Here is a 15,791-nt window from a genome sequence, read left to right on the forward strand (position 1 = left end):
ACGGGATCCCGTATACTCCAGTGGGTATGGTCGTATGTGATAGGTAATCGTGCGCCTTTTTATTATATATGGTAAAAGCTCTGTTTTGGTCCATAAAAAAGGATGTCAACCGAATCGATTAACTAGTCAAATAATTCCATTCCCCCCCCCCNCCCTCTCTATGGTCACTACATTCTCTGTCTCCGGTTTACAATTCTTCTAATTATTACCCATCCTGTTATATCCTTTAAAACATTTTACTTTTCAGATTAATCAAGGCTCTGCTGTTTAATATTGCACCGCAAGTTATAAACTTGGCCTTTCGTTTTTGGCCAAAAAAAAAGTCCGGATTGAGAGAGCCTGTCTTGTCAGGAATTATCCAAGCAATGGGCAAAATCCATATGTTACTTTCATCGGTGAGTTTAAACGTCTTTCTTCGACTGCCTATAAGCACAGAAAGGTGAAAAGAAGGCCAAAGAATTAAAACAAAGGTAATCAGGATAGGCCTACTCGCGGTTGGAACTAGAGAAAGAAAGAGAGAAAAAAGACAAAAAAAAGGAGGTATCGTCTCAACATATTTATGACAGCTGTGAGGTTCGAACTCACGACTCTTTCGAGAGCAGAGACCAAGTGTGTCACGCAACGAGTACGAATGACTTAAATCTGCCGCCTTAACCACTCGGCCAAGCTGTCTTATTGGTTGCGATAGGTATATGTTTGGTCAGGGTTGACACTAAGTCCTAAATCCTGAATGCAAATCATTCCATTTGTGAACTTAATTGCTGTGCAATGTTCGCGGTCAGTCGCTTTTCTCAGGACACTAATGAGATTTAGTTTGATCTGATTTGAGCGTTTGCTCCGGTTGGCGGTTTGTCCAATCGAATGTCCTGATTCGTGCATCGAGATTTCCAAGTTGTCCCCTACCTGCCTTGCTGCCTCGTGGCGATCGCTTCGCTTTGAAAATTCTTCTCGTCGGACGATTCGGGCTTGATCAGGTCTAAACTTGCGGGCTTGGCTTGGGCCGGACGTGAAGACCTTCCATTAGAAAAAAAAAAAAAACCCTTCCCCGGATCTGCTGCAAATAACAGCTCTAGGTCCAGAAACGTGCCATTTTTAAGAGATATGATTGGCTGAAACTTACAGACTGGGAAGGTACTGTAATTAACATTGCTTTCTCCAGTTCCACTGCGATACTACCCTATACATTTCCCAGACGGGCGCTTGGGGCCGTACTAAGTAAGGCGGGGTTGCATCATCTTACACTAAGGGCGTGAACCTTAACCCCTGGTCGAGCATGTGCTGTTTTATCAAGGTAAAGGTCATTGTAGAGCATCATGACTTGACCTGGATTAACCTTGAGGAAGACCTTTTACTACTTTCGAGCTGATAAAACTTTGATCGGCCATTAGGTCCACGTTACGTTCATTCGCAGGAGTGTATTTTACTTTGTATGTTTGCTTGAGTAGTAAAATAGCAGGTATTCGCACGAATTCAGCGACAGTCAAGGTGTCATCCTAGACTAGTTTGTTATTCGCCAAGCTTCGAAAGCTTCCCGGCAGGCGTCAGCTACCTCTAGACTCTTGGCCTTCAGATGCCGAGCACAGTCAAGAATGCTTATCCATTTGACGTTCGGCTTGGCATCTTATGAGCAACCAAGAGAGGAAAGAGATAGCGTGACCACCTGTTTCGGGCTGCGAGACCAGACCAATGATCTTGACGTCGGTCTTGTATAGGCTATAGGACGGTTGTTCATCTCTGTATTTCTAACGAACTTTTCTTTAATCCGAAATATCGAGACCTGCATATCTCAAGCATCATTGTGGATAGTAAAACCCCTAGCTTACCAGCCCAAAGTAGATACCAGGCAGGAGGCTGGTTGAATGGTTTGCGGCAAGATGGCGCCGTGGATCCAGTGCGGGCCAACTGGAAGAGGGCTGCATGAACACGGTCATGCAAAGGTACTTTTTTAGGGCAAGATATAAATTAACAAACTTTAGTGAAGGTGTCACGTAAGATAAGTTTATTCGGATATTAACAAGAGGGAGAACAAAAGCTCTTTCATGCTTATTTGGTGGCAAGGTAACGAGAGACTCGATGAACCCTGCTCCGTATTACATCTAGCTCGCTGGGAATTCCTAGTCAGTGTAAGTGATCCCCTTTTCTCATCCGAGCCCCTTGTGGGCTGGTGTGGTGTGGGCGACCGCTTCAGATGGATTAATTGAGCAACAGCAGGGCTTTTTAATCGCTTACTAGAGCAACAAGGCAAAAGGCGTGCTCGAATCTCACTTGATTATTGGATTGCTGCGTTTAGGTACCCGTATTTACGGCAAGCTACTCACATGAAAGAAGGAGCCACCAACCCCTGCTTCCTGGCTAGACCCTGCTGATGCTGCACTGCTTCCCCCCACATCAACTGGGGCCTAGAGCTAAGGTAGATGTTGACCGAAAAGTCAACCAAGCTGTAGGCACCTCGCCAACCTCGCAAGGTTTCCGAAGGGCTGCGGGCCTACCTCCCTGGCCCAGATAAGGTATAGGTATAAAATAAATAAATTTATCCTGCATCCCGTCATATCCTACCTAGCCTCGTTCTCTCAGCCTTTGGTTCTCTCGCCCTCGTGCTCTGGGAAACACTAAGCTGCATCCCTTTGGGTCATTCTTTTAGTCTGTCTTGCTTTTGTTAGCTTTTCCAAGATGGCATCCGAAGGCGTCATCACAACTCCTGATGCTGAGCGCATCACAGCAGTCAAGAACAACAACTTGACTGCTGGCGGCAACTCGGCCTTCAAGAACTTCAACAACCAGTTTGCCCACATTGACGACCGAGCCGAGCGTCGTCGACTGGCTCTTGCAGAGATTGATCGAGCTCCTTTTGGATGGTACCATGTCAGGACTATCTGCATCGCAGGTATTGGTTTTATGACCGACTCGGTGAGTCTCCTCCGACCCGGTACCAGTCGTTCCTATTCGTTAGTAGATTGTCATACTGACTTTCAACTTCCTCTCCCAGTATGACATCTTTGCTGTCGGTCTCATTACGAGTCTCCTTGGCATTGTCTACTTCAACGGCAAGATCTCGAGCCAGGATGACACCGCGATCAAAGTCGCTACATCTTGCGGAACTGTTGTCGGTCAGGTCGGATTTGGAGTCATTGCAGACTGGATCGGTCGGAAAAAGATATATGGTGTTGAGCTTATCATCATTATCGTAACCACTCTGATTCAGGCCTTGTCCTCCAACTCTCCAGCTGTTTCCATCATCGGCCTCTTGGTCTTCTGGCGTATCCTCATGGTATGTCGTCTCATGACTCTGAACTCATTGACAAGCAAAATTACACCAGGCGACTGACCTTGACTCTCGAATCCGCTCAGGGCATCGGCATTGGTGGAGACTACCCCCTATCGGCTACAATCACTTCCGAGTTTGCGACCACCAAGTGGCGTGGCTTCATGATGAACGCCGTATTTGCCATGCAGGGTATTGGTCAGCTTTGTGCTGCCCTAGTTCTGCTCATCCTCTCGGCGGCATTCAAATCGCAGCTTGAACTGGCGTCCAGCGCCGCAACTTGCTCAACGACAGGTGCTTGCCTTACTGCTGTCGACAGGATGTGGAGGCTTATCATTGGATTTGGCGCTGTTCCTGGTTGCATCGCTCTCTACTTCCGCTTGACGATACCCGAAACCCCGCGCTATACCTTTGACGTCGAGAACGACGCCGACACCGCCAGGGACATGCTCAAGTCTGACGCCAACGCCACTACCACTGTCACTGACAGCCCTGAGGAGGAAAAGGCTTCGCGAGCCGAGTTCATGAGGCACTACAGGCAGTGGAAGAACCTGAAAGTCCTTCTAGGCTGCGCCTTGTCGTGGTTTTTCTTGGTAGGTTCATCAATATTCCCCCGAGGAGGACAAGGATAACTCCTGAATAAACTGGCTAACAATTACGTATCATAGGACATTGCATTCTACGGACTTGGTCTCAACAACCCCATTATTCTAAACGCGATCGGTTGGTCAGGCGGCAGCAACATGTACCAGGTTCTCTACAACACTGCTGTTGGCAACCTCGTTCTTGTTCTCGCTGGTGCCGTCCCCGGCTACTGGGTGTCGGCCGCGCTCATTGACACTGTTGGGCGCAAGCCGATCCAACTTTTTGGCTTCTTTGCTCTGACGCTTATATTTTTCGTCATCGGCTTCAAGTTCTGGGACCTCACCGGCAACGAGCTTTTGGCCCTGTACACTATTGCCCAGTTCTTCTTCAACTGCGGACCCAACAGCACCACCTTTATCATCCCAGGCGAAGTCTTCCCAACACGCTACCGATCCACTAGTCACGGCATTTCCGCAGCATCTGGCAAGATGGGTGCCATAATCGCGCAGGTCGTATTTGGACCTTTGAAGGATATCGGTGCCAATGCGACCCTCGCCAAGACGGATCCGAAGTGGGCTGCCCCGTGGCTCAACCACATTATGCAGATCTTTGCCTGCATTATGGCTCTGGGTTTCTTTACGACTCTGCTTCTTCCAGAGACGGCAAGGAAGACCCTAGAGGAGCTTGGAGGCACAGAAACTACCGTCGGCCAGGCAGTTCCCGAAGTGATTGAGGAGAAATCAAGTTCTCCGGAACCTAGGAGCACCAGCTCGGACGATAGGGCTGCATCTTAGTCTTGTGCTGACGCCTGAATGGATGTTTTGTCTCTTTGCATTTACGTCAAGTGGGGATCAATGGGAAAGGGGAAGTGGTTTTGTGCCCAAGCAAAAAGAAGGTGAGAATATTAATCCTTTTTTGCAGTATAGCCAAGAGTTCCTGGTAAGGTTTTCTCGCGGCGGGTCAGTTTTGGTATAGACTAGTCTAGACCTAGGAACCTAGGCTCCCTATAATTAATACTATCTATCTATCCAGTGCAGAATATAAAGCGCTACCTGTCCAACTTTGTCCCTTCATCCGTTTTGTCTGATTTTCATTTGCCTTCTGTATCAGAGCAGCCTGAATCAGCTTAGCAGACTTTAAGCCACTCAAAAGGACTATTTCCGCATTCTGACAATAGCAACAAGCTTGCTGAGGTGTCCGAAATTTTGACGGATGCCGTAAAATTCCCATAACGTAATGGGTCGTCGTCAATATCTTGAAACAATGCAGAGGCTGGATTTTGTAGAAAGGAAGCAGGGGCGTTACCCAGGGATGATCGCCCATTTAACGCAACCTAATCCTCCATCGACTTGTTGTTAATCCTTTGGTCGACAAGGTCAAGTTATGGAGCCAGGAAAGCCAGGAAGCTTACAAGTCGGCTGGCACAATGCAACAGGGATGCATACCTTTGTACAGGTAAAACGAAACGGAAGATTGCCTCTTGATTTCGCTATCGAAAATCAGGGTTGAAATTGGAATGATGGTTTATGGAATTTGACTAGCAAAAACAGGGAGATACGTTACGCTCAAGATATGTCAACAAAACATACTGTAGATTTCTGGTGAGAAGGGCTTGCAAGATCAATTCATGTAAATTCCTAGGAATCATAGCGCGCTAACAATGAGACCTTCTTTCCACGCTTAAAGAGTATATCAAATGAAAGAATCAAGCCGTAAATACACATTTTCTTTTATGTTGTCATCCCATGCAGTCATCAAAATCTCCCTTTTAGTAGGTGTACCTGAACCCAGGCTGGAAGTCGTCGTCCGCGGAGCACTCGAGCTCTTTGCCCTCGTTGTCCGCCTTACCGTTCTCCCTCTTGAAGAGGATGGAGAGGATGCCCACGCAGAGGATGTTGCAGAGGGCGCAGGCGATGCAGGCGTACAATCCCGGCCTGTAGCCGGGCTTGTCCTGGTTGCGGAAGACCAGGCTGCCGGCGATGCCACCGATGCCGCCCATGGCGACCAAGGTGGCGCTGCAAAAGGCGCGCTTCCACTGGCCGCGGATGTTGTTGGCCTGGTACGACATGACGGCGGGGATGTTTGCATTGGCTCCGGCGGTGCAGAGGAAGATGCCAAAGTATCGGACCTTGGCGTCGGCGTGGAAGCCGAGGATGGGCAGACCGATGACGCAGAGCAGCATGTTGAAGACGATGATGGGCCCGCGCACGTGGTACTTGTCGCCGATGGCCGCGCCAGCAAACATGATGATGCCAGCAAAGACGTAGGGGGGAGCGACGAGGCACTGGGACGTACCGACGTCGAAGCCAAGGCTGAGGTTGAGGATGATGGGCATGAAGTATGCCAGCGAGTAGGTGATGGTGGTCGAGTTGAAGAAGATGAAGGCGTACAGCCAGATCTTGATGTCGGCGCCGCCACCGAGCCACTTCTTCAAGCTGAAGGGCTGGGTCTTGACGTCTCCGCGGTCGGCGTCGATCTTGGCAACGATCCACGCCCGCTCGCGGTCGCCCAGGAAGCTCCAGTTTGATCGTGTCGAGTCGGGGAAGTTGACGAGCAGCCAGTAGCCGGCAATACCCAGAAGACAGGTAATGGTGCCCTCGATGATGAAAATCCAGCGCCATCTGCGTTGCGCAATGCCGGTTAGCTTTCTTTATCCATACTAATACGCTAGGTCTCTGATTGTTGTTCAATACCGTAGGGGCGGCCGCTTGTAAAGTTTGATAGTGTCGAAGCGGCGCCCCTTGTCTTTCTTCAATAGACCAAATTAGCCACTCACCCACTGAGATTACCAAGGCCTGCCATTTGCATCAGACCAAAAGCAAGGATACCACTGAAGGCGCTTGCAACGCATCCGATGAGGTAAAAGACGGAGTAACGTCTGCCAACCTCGTCTGTTGAGTAAAGAAAGGTAATTGTCAGCATTGTTAGTTACAATTAACGAGAAAGTAAATAAAAAAAAAACTCACATCTGGTATACCAGGTGCTGAGCAAATAGACACAGCTAGGGAAAAACCCAGCCTCGAGGAGGCCAAGCAAAACACGGAGTCCAGCCATCGCGCCCCAGTCGGGAGCAAAGCCCATACCGATCATCACGGCACCCCAAAGCGCGGTGATGAGTGCAAGATGAATGCGCGGCCCGACAGCACGCACAATGACTGTCGATGGTGGTTGGAATAGCGTGTATGTGATGAAAAAGACCAAAGTGATGATGCTCTATATTTGTTTAGATATTTACTGGTCAGCTGACTACTCCACGCCTCACACGAGAAAATATAGACCGAGTATATGGGCTAGATAGGCAACCACTCACGTATCGGTCTCCGATGTTGAGGTACAGTTCCTTGTCCATGCCAGCAATACTGGCCGCTCCCAGGTTGGTGCGGTCCATGAGCGAAACGCAGTACATGAAACCTAGGGTGGTGACGATTCGAAGATCCATGCGCCGTTTGATTCTCTTCTGCTCCTCAGGGGTGAAGTTGAAGTCCTCTGGCCGGGCCCGTGTCGTCGTTGGGGACTCGATGCTGCCCGCCTGTTCGGCCTCGAGGCCATGAGGCTTCTCCTTCTCAAAGTCGGACATTTTGTCGGCTGCTTGATCGGCCTTTTGGTCCTGGATTGAGATTCACGGGGACTGTTTATAGTGCCCGCGAGCAACTCCAGAGGGATATGTCTGGAGGATCCTAGACCAAAATTTGCCGATTGGATCTTGGCTGTTTTTTTTTTCACTCAATGGAAAAAATGTAAGACGCGAACTGGCAAAGAAATGTAAAAGAAATGCGGTAAAAAAGGACCCTTGGTGGACATTGGATGATGGGACGGGGTAGAACTTGGGGTTTAATACCTCCTGGTACAGAACCGAGTTACAGTGATCTCATATTGGGGGTGCCTAGTCATCTTGGCCAAATGGGGTAACAAGGTCGGCTTGACGGGTGGTGGACAAGGGAGGCGAAAGGTGGAAAAGCCAAAGGATCTCTCTCGACTTTGATGAGGGCCCACGACTTACCACATTAAGGATATCGCTCCTTCCTCGATCCCACATAGGGCTTGGCAACACACGAGAACATGCAGCTGGTCGCATCCTCTGTGACACGCAACTACTATATCGGTTGAGCTCTGTGGAACCCCTCGAGGTGCGCTGACTCTTGAGCACACAACTTTTCCATCCGACCTTTTACTACGTCTCCGCTTGCATCGACTCGGGTTACATTTCTCCCCCCGTCCCCTAGTAAGTAGGTATACTGCCTTACCAGATCGGCCCGACCATTGGCCTTTCTCTACCACGTACCGGTAGATAAAATCTTTGGGAAAGAAAATACAACCTCAACCTCCTTGGACAGCAGCTGATATGGGCACCTTGTACGCCAAGAGTTACTCCGTACAGGGCAGCAAATCCTGGTCCCTCCCCCTCATTTTGACTGCGTATAGACCATGTCCTTGGCACGTTGCGTTAACCTTGGCTAGAGGCACAGACATCCAGGTTGAAAGTCTACCCTACTAGCCTACTCGGAAGAGTTTTTCAGCTCCATAAGTTCTGGACTCTTGTGGGGAGATGCTGCGGGGAAGATTTTGGGGGTTCCCCCTTGTTGACAATCGGTTATTACTTCTAGTTTGCTTGCTCTCTTTCTTTCTTTTCATTTTCTTTCTTGTTCGGCAAAGCCTAAACGGAAATTGAACAGGTCAACTGCCGGGCTTATATTCTGTATCGATAGTGGTCTGGTTGCACGACGCGACGTATTAGCGGCAAAGCAAGATATTTTAAGTATATGCCGCATCAGCCAGAGCCATATGAAGCAGGTGGCTTGTCATAATTTTGATGAACTGCGTGGCTTAATATCAAGTGGTAGGTAGAGCTCGAGCTGCCGTGCCGCGCGGAATATGTTCGGGACTTGGACGGGTTGGTAGAGGGGGAAAAGAAACTAAAAAAAGGGTGGGTGGCAGCGTCACCCTGCCTTAGGCGACACCAAAAGCACCTGTCGGGCGGTCGGATAGTTAACGGCTTGCCGTTGGAAAGATCGGTTCTCCCCCAGAAAGACCAGGTTGCGACTCAATTACCAAAGTCCCGATTGGCGAAGAGATTTCAATACGCTAGCGCAGTCAAAATTGAATTTGTTTTTCAAGGGAGACGAAAAGGTTGGCTGGTGTATCTGCCGGGGGGGTTTAGCCCAGAAATTCTTGGGGGTTGTCCACAGTTCATTTCTTAGTGGTTGGAGGGAATATGTGGTGTGCGGGGTAGACTGGGCTCTGTAGGGAGTGAGACGGTGAAAGCCGCGCTAAGTCGTGTGGGATGTGGACCATAAGGTGGCAGCGGCTCGGCTAGGCCTCCATATGGGGGAACTTCTGCGGGGAGTACCATAGTAGTTTGTGGCAATGTGGGGGAGAGTGGAGTTTTTGCATTTGGTGTGCTACCTACTTACAAAAAAATAAGATGTACCATACCATTGACAACAAACAACAAGTGATCGAACTTGGCCAAAGCCAGCTGGCTGTATTTACCAGGTGACGAAAAATAGTGCGGGGAGAGGGAAATAAATGAAATAGGAAAATAAAATAAAATAATAAACCAAAGAAAAAGTTGCTGACCCAAAAAGAAATCTCACGGCATACTTTGCTGAGTGAGGAGACTTAGGGTGTGATCTTCTCGTCCATAACAACGAATTTTTCTTGTTAATCTTGCCAAAAGGAGCAGGAAAAATGGGTTTCACCCTCCTTTACGCCGTAAATCCGGCGTTAATAAAACCCAAAGGCCATAGGCCGGGTTCCCCTGCAATAATATTATATATTTTTTTCGAAAATTAGCAAAAACCGTTATATAACGCGTAAATTTCCTATTTGGATTATTATAAAAATACGTAATTTAAATTACGTATTTTTATAATAATCCAAATAGGAAAAAAAGGCCGTATTTATAATGGTAATAGGCTAAAAATAATTGTTATTATTATTAATAAAAACGTTAATTAAATAAAACCGGAATTACGTTCGTAATATATTTTTTTGGTATTAAAAAAACCCCTTTTTTATATATATTATTATATAACCATATTTTTAACCCAATAAATTATTTAAGCTATTTACGTAATATTTTATTATTATATAACCGTAATCCAAAACGACGAACCCGTTAATATAAATTTATTAAAAATCGACGAAATTATTGTAAATCCAACGTTTGGGCGGTTTATTATTTATATATACGGGCCAATAAAATCGTTAATTTTTATTAATTAATTATTAAAAAAATCGCCCAAACGATTTTAAAAACTATTTAAATTTACCCAAAACGAATTTACAAAATTTTATAATTGGCTAATAAATTATAATTATCTACGTGGTTTTTAATACCAAAATACGAAATAAAAATTCGTTATTTTCTTATATATAATGGCCACGGGTATTTTCCAACGTTAAATAACCTTTTTTTTATTATATACGTAATTAACCGTATATCGCGCGTTTTACCACGTATTAATTAATATATAATAATATTACGTAATTATAATAAAAATACCGCCTTCGAATTAATTCGATCCGAATATCGAATTTAACCTTAATTTAAACGCGTTAAACGGGGTAATAAATATAATCGACGGAACGTATATTTCGGTTTAAATTAAATTAAAATCGGCCGTTATTAAAAAATAATATAACCGTAAAAAAAATATTACCCAAAACGTATTTACGGTAATACGGTTTAACCTATTGTTTATATAAATATTATTAAAAATTAAAGAATTTATAAACGACGTAAATTTATTAGGTAAAACGTTTTTTTTTAAATTATCGATATTAAAAGGAAAATACCTTTTTGCAAATACCGATTTCGGATTTACTACCGGTATTATAATACCATTTCCGAACGTACGGTATTATTTGCAAAATTGGAAAAAAGCCGATAAACCGATTCGAACGATTAAAAAATTATATAATTTACGGTATATCCGAATTCGTATAATAATTAAATAAATGTTTAACCTTTTAAAACGAACATGGAAAATTATTAAAAATAATATTCCTAAATATACGTTTATATACCAAAAAACGATTATATATACGGTTAAAACCTTATAAAATTTGCAAAAAATTTACGGGTAAAACCCCCTTTGCTATTAGCCGAAAATCGCGATACTTTTAAATAAACGCGTATACGTATAAAACGATTATTAATACCGCGTTTACCCCAAAAAATTCGTTAATTAACCGCCCATTATATAACGGTATAATATTAAAAATATACCGGCGTAAACGTAAATAAAATACCTAATCGCCGTAATAATAAATATATAGGAAAATTTGGGCCGGAAACAAATTAATTTAAAAACGAAAATAATGGTAAAAAAAAGGGTAATATTAAAAATAATTCCAACGTTATTAAAATTAATAGCGAAAAACAATTAAATTTTGGAATTTTGCCAGGTTTTTAATTTATTAATATATTTACCGCCTACCAAATATAATAAAATTTATTAAAATCGATTTTATAATCGCAATATTATTTTTATTTTATAATAATTTCTAATTTAATTACGGCCTAATACGAATATTATATACGCCTTTTTTTTCGTAATTTGGAAACGTTTTCCAAACCGAAAAATAATTTTATTAATTTAACAAATATAATACCGTTAATAAATTCCTTACCGGCCGTTCGTTTTTTAATAACGCGTATAAAACCATTATTTTACCCAACATTTTATTTTTTAAATTTTATTAGATTATATAATCGTTTTATTATATTATTAACGTTTTTAACGTTTATTGGATTTTTTATAAAATTATTAACGCGTTATTCGGATACCGGCGAAAACCTTTTTTCTTTTTTCGGTGGCGATTAGGTTCGATTATAACCAAATTTTTACCCAAATTTGGCAAAAAAATAATATCGGGGTTTATTTCCTTTTTTAATTTTATTATTAGGATTTTTTATTACGTAAATTAACCGTTAAATAAAAATAAATCGATAAAATTATTTTTATTTACGGTCGATTTAATTTTATTACCGTTTTCGTTTTTTCCCGTTAAATTACCGCCAAAATAATTTTTAAATTTATTTTCGAAATAATAATTATACCGTTTAAAAACCGCGATTAAAACGACCGGAAATTTTTTAAATTAGGTATTTTTAACCCAATTTTTCGCCCAAATATAATATATTTTGGCCATAGGTTTAAAAAATTTTCCGTTAAATATTTATTTTACGGCCGAAAACGTAATATAACGGTTAAATTTAATTTACGTTTTATTATTAAAATTAATTTTAACGCGGTTTTATTTATCGTAAATAACGCCGGAACGGTTAATTTATAATTTCCAAACCAAATATCGTTTTTTTTCGTTATCGTATTTGGTTTAAATTTTCGTAAAAATTATATTTATATATTTTCCCCACGTTTTTAACGTTTTTTTAATAATTAATTTAAATACCGTCGTTTTATTTTATTTAGGTTTAAAAAAACTTTCGTTAAAATATTTTATAAATTACCCAAAAAATTCGTTGGTTCAATTAATAAACCAACGGAACGACGGTATTACGGTTCGTTTATTAAATAAATTGGTTTGTAAAAACGGCGGTAACGGGCGTTTTCCCTTATTGGACGTTTTTTATACCCATATAAATAAATTAGTAAAAGGATTAAATATCGTTAAAACGGTTTAATTTAAAAATTTAAAATTATTACCAACGAAAAATTATAAAAACCGTAATAAAAAGGTTACGTTATGTGAGGATCAGGCCCCTAGACCTACCCTCAGAATCACGACTCGGCTCCACACCGAGCCAGGGATCGGACAAGGATCCACTACCTCCGGATTTAAGCGCGTCTCTTGAGCGCGTCGTCGATTGTAATTTCTCTCTTCTCTTCAGTTTAGAATTTTCGTCGATAGCGCCTAATACACTGAGGTTCTCCAATGTATGCCTGGCCGTGACATAATTCTAAACTCACTATGATTTGCTGGTGAAGCAATTAAAATATATCGTTCAATCCCTTCATTCAATCGTTCACCACGTCGGCTGTGCACGACGGTAAACTAGGCCACAGAAGACACCATTCGCGAAATCAATGTCGCCGCGTAAGAATTACGGCCCACCGATTCGCCAATCCCAACGCGTGACAAACGCAAACTCAGCAAAGCCAGATAATTTGGCTTCAGGCACTGCTACTCCCAACACCGAAGATTCGGATCAAAACGGAGAGATTACATTTGCCCCAGTGAGCCCAGAGCCAGTAGAGCCCGCTCCTACCAGCGCCAACACAGAGCCTGAAGAGCCCGTTGAGCCCCAATCCGACACAGAGCAAGATCAGCCAGTCGACAGCATCGAAGTTGACGGATCGTACGAGTACGAGTCAGTTTCTGAGCACCCAGGAGAGGCGCGAAGCCCTCCCCACCAACCTTCTGCCAAAACGTCAGACGGCAGGAACGAAATTCCGAAATCTCCAAGCAGAGCGCCCTCGCCTGCCGCCCAAATGAGAAGCGAAATGGCAGACGAAAGCGAAAGCACAACCGGCCAGGCTACCATCACTCAATCACAGCTGCAAGATCTTTTGGCCACCATTGCCCAACTTAAAGACCAGCTTGCCACCCGGAGTAACAATGCCACCCGTCAAACCCGCGGTATTACGCCTTTGAACAGCGCCTTTGGAGGGGCTGAGTTTAAGCCCCATGGTATCGCTGCCCGGACAGCATTTGAGCCTTACGGAAGTAACCAAAATGCTAAAAACCCTGCCTACGACAGGACGGCACGTAAAGCCGGCATCGACCCCGGCATGTTTGATGGTGATAAGGATCGTTTTGATAAATGGATCACCAAAATCGCAGATAAATTTGTAGAGGACGACGAAACTTATAAAACAGAAAGAAGCCGCATGGCGGTGATCAATTCCCTCACTGAAGGGCTTGCCAACGACCTTATCCAAGGCCGCTATGAATCCACCATTATGCCTTTCAGCAGCGCGGCCGAAATGGTCGCGACCCTAGCCGCTGTTTACCACGATGACAATCAAGCCTCCAAAGCCCGTGAGGAGCTTCGTCACCTGAAGTTTAGTCTGTCGGACAAGTCAACAGACATCCACCAGTTTATTGGCAAGGTTAACAGCCTAGCCGATAAAGCCAACATTGCCAAAACGGAACGCAAGTTGGTTCTCTATGAGCACATTCCTGCCAACCTGAACCCCCAGCTTCTCAGCCTATCCAAAGACCCAAATATCTCGTACGAGACCTTTGCCGGAGAAGTTGCGAACTCGGCGCTGGCCCAACAACGCGCTTGGGAGGAGCTCCGCGAGAACCGCAAAAAGAGGGAAGAGCGCCGTGAGCGTTCAGCCAGCGCCGAACGCAAACAGCGTCGACACGAGAATCGCCGGCACAGCCAGGAAGCCAAGAACCAAACCCGCACACAGACCATTGACGCCCCGAAGTCGCCCAGCAGAGAAAACGCCAAATTGGTCACTGAGGGTAGATGCTTCCTTTGCAAAGAAGCCGGGCACCTGGCACGCAATTGCCCCGAAAAGGCCGCTCACATCGCCGCCGTTCTCGCCCTTCAACACGAAGGCGATCGAGAAGCTGGTGAACGATCCGGCCACAGCTCATCTTCGTCGGATTCGGAAAACTGCTAAGGCTGCCGGAAGTCTCCTCGGCAGTCTGCATGCCTCAGATAGCCAAAATCGATAGATCACCCAAATTAAACACCTTCCTTGCTCCCATTCAATTGCAAGACAAAGGTCGTGGTCTCAACGCCCAAGCTCTCTGTGACACCGGAGCAGATGTGTACTTATCCATTCGACCGAGCCTCGCGAAAAAGGTCGCCCAACGTTTAGAGCTACCTATCAAAAAGCTCCCCAAACCTTTGGACTTTGGAGATTTTAACGGGAAGGTTACCGCAAGAGCCACCGAATACCTTCGGCTCGCTTTGCAAATCGACGGACGACAATTCCCACGGCAGAAATTTATCCTCCTCGAGACGGCACACGATGTGTTTATCGGACAAGAATGGTGGACGAAGCATCGAGTAGGCTTATTCCCAGCTACCCGCAGCTTCGTTTGGCCCAACGACCTGCCCGCCATGGCCCAATACTCACCCGCAATCGTTGTACAACGTTCAAATCCGCCTCTGGACCTCGAGGCCCAAGCTGACGCAGTCCGCCGGGACCGCAAGATGGAACAAGAAGACCGTCGCATCCAGGTCCGCAAGATACTTCAAGGCCCTAAACGCCAACACGGAAACCAGGCTCAGATCGCAGAAATTAGCGCCTTTCCGACTATCCCAAAGACCGTTTCCAACAAAGCCCTGCCAGCAAATATTTGTGCCCTTCTTAACGACCCACGTCAAGATCGATGGAAGCGATCCCCGTTACCCACGGAGCCTATACCGCTGGTACCAGTAAACGATACGCCTACAACCAGCCTCAATGCGGTATCAGCCCTGCAATGGAACAAGACTCACGATGGACATCCCATTCCATTCCCTGCAGAGGAAGACCCGGAGCACATCGCGCAAGTACGAGCCAAGTTGCCCAAAGCACTTGCCCACCTTGAGGGCTTCTTTTCCAAAAAGGCGTCGACGATTCTCCCGCCTAGCCGACCCGGTTTCGACGTGGTTTTGGAACTCGAGAAACCTTTGGAGGGGAGGCCAGCCCGTTATTCGACCCCTTTCGCGATGATGGAGTTGGAAAAAGAAACCATCGACGAACTTCTGAGGATCGATTTCATTGAACGGACCATGGAGGAGACCGCAGCTTCAACTTTGTTCGTTCCTAAACCGCAATCGAAGGAGCAACGTTTTTGTGTGGATTACAGATGGGTAAACAAATTCATCAAAGGACGACAAGTACTTGCCCCCGACGTGGCCGGGACGTTGAGCAAATGTGGAAAAGCCCGGAGGATGACCAAGATCGACATTATTCGAGCTTTTAACAGATTGCTAATGGATCCGAAGTCACGGTATTTAACGGCGTTC

At 45.1% G+C, this 15,791-nt stretch overlaps 3 protein-coding genes across 3 annotated transcripts; 2 read left to right on the plus strand and 1 right to left on the minus strand.

The window, feature by feature from the left end:
- Positions 1-1,717: 1,717 nt before the first annotated feature.
- PgNI_00766 (uncharacterized protein) lies at positions 1,718-2,254 on the plus strand (the record flags this gene model as incomplete). The annotated part of the gene is made up of 2 exons (XM_031120843.1): positions 1,718-2,123; positions 2,212-2,254. A coding segment is annotated over one exon (204 nt), but the record flags the coding sequence as incomplete, so codon positions are not given.
- Positions 2,255-2,585: 331 nt separating this feature from the next.
- Positions 2,586-4,885, plus strand: PgNI_00767 (uncharacterized protein). The gene is made up of 4 exons (XM_031120844.1): positions 2,586-2,907; positions 2,987-3,268; positions 3,349-3,855; positions 3,931-4,885. The coding sequence occupies exons 1-4, from the start codon at positions 2,671-2,673 to the stop codon at positions 4,639-4,641; spliced, it is 1,737 nt and encodes a 578-aa protein (XP_030987298.1). The 5' UTR covers positions 2,586-2,670; the 3' UTR covers positions 4,642-4,885.
- A 466-nt stretch (positions 4,886-5,351) lies between these two features.
- On the minus strand, positions 5,352-7,822 carry PgNI_00768 (uncharacterized protein). The gene is made up of 4 exons (XM_031120845.1): positions 7,158-7,822; positions 6,814-7,060; positions 6,624-6,738; positions 5,352-6,468 (listed from the first exon to the last, which is right to left on the minus strand). Exons 1-4 carry the CDS (start codon positions 7,422-7,424, stop codon positions 5,616-5,618), a joined length of 1,482 nt encoding a protein of 493 aa, XP_030987303.1. The 5' UTR covers positions 7,425-7,822; the 3' UTR covers positions 5,352-5,615.
- Between the last annotated feature and the right edge of the window lie 7,969 nt (positions 7,823-15,791).

This window comes from Pyricularia grisea (assembly GCF_004355905.1).
Source record: "Pyricularia grisea strain NI907 chromosome Unknown Pyricularia_grisea_NI907_Scaffold_1, whole genome shotgun sequence".
Lineage (NCBI taxonomy): Eukaryota > Fungi > Ascomycota > Sordariomycetes > Magnaporthales > Pyriculariaceae > Pyricularia > Pyricularia grisea.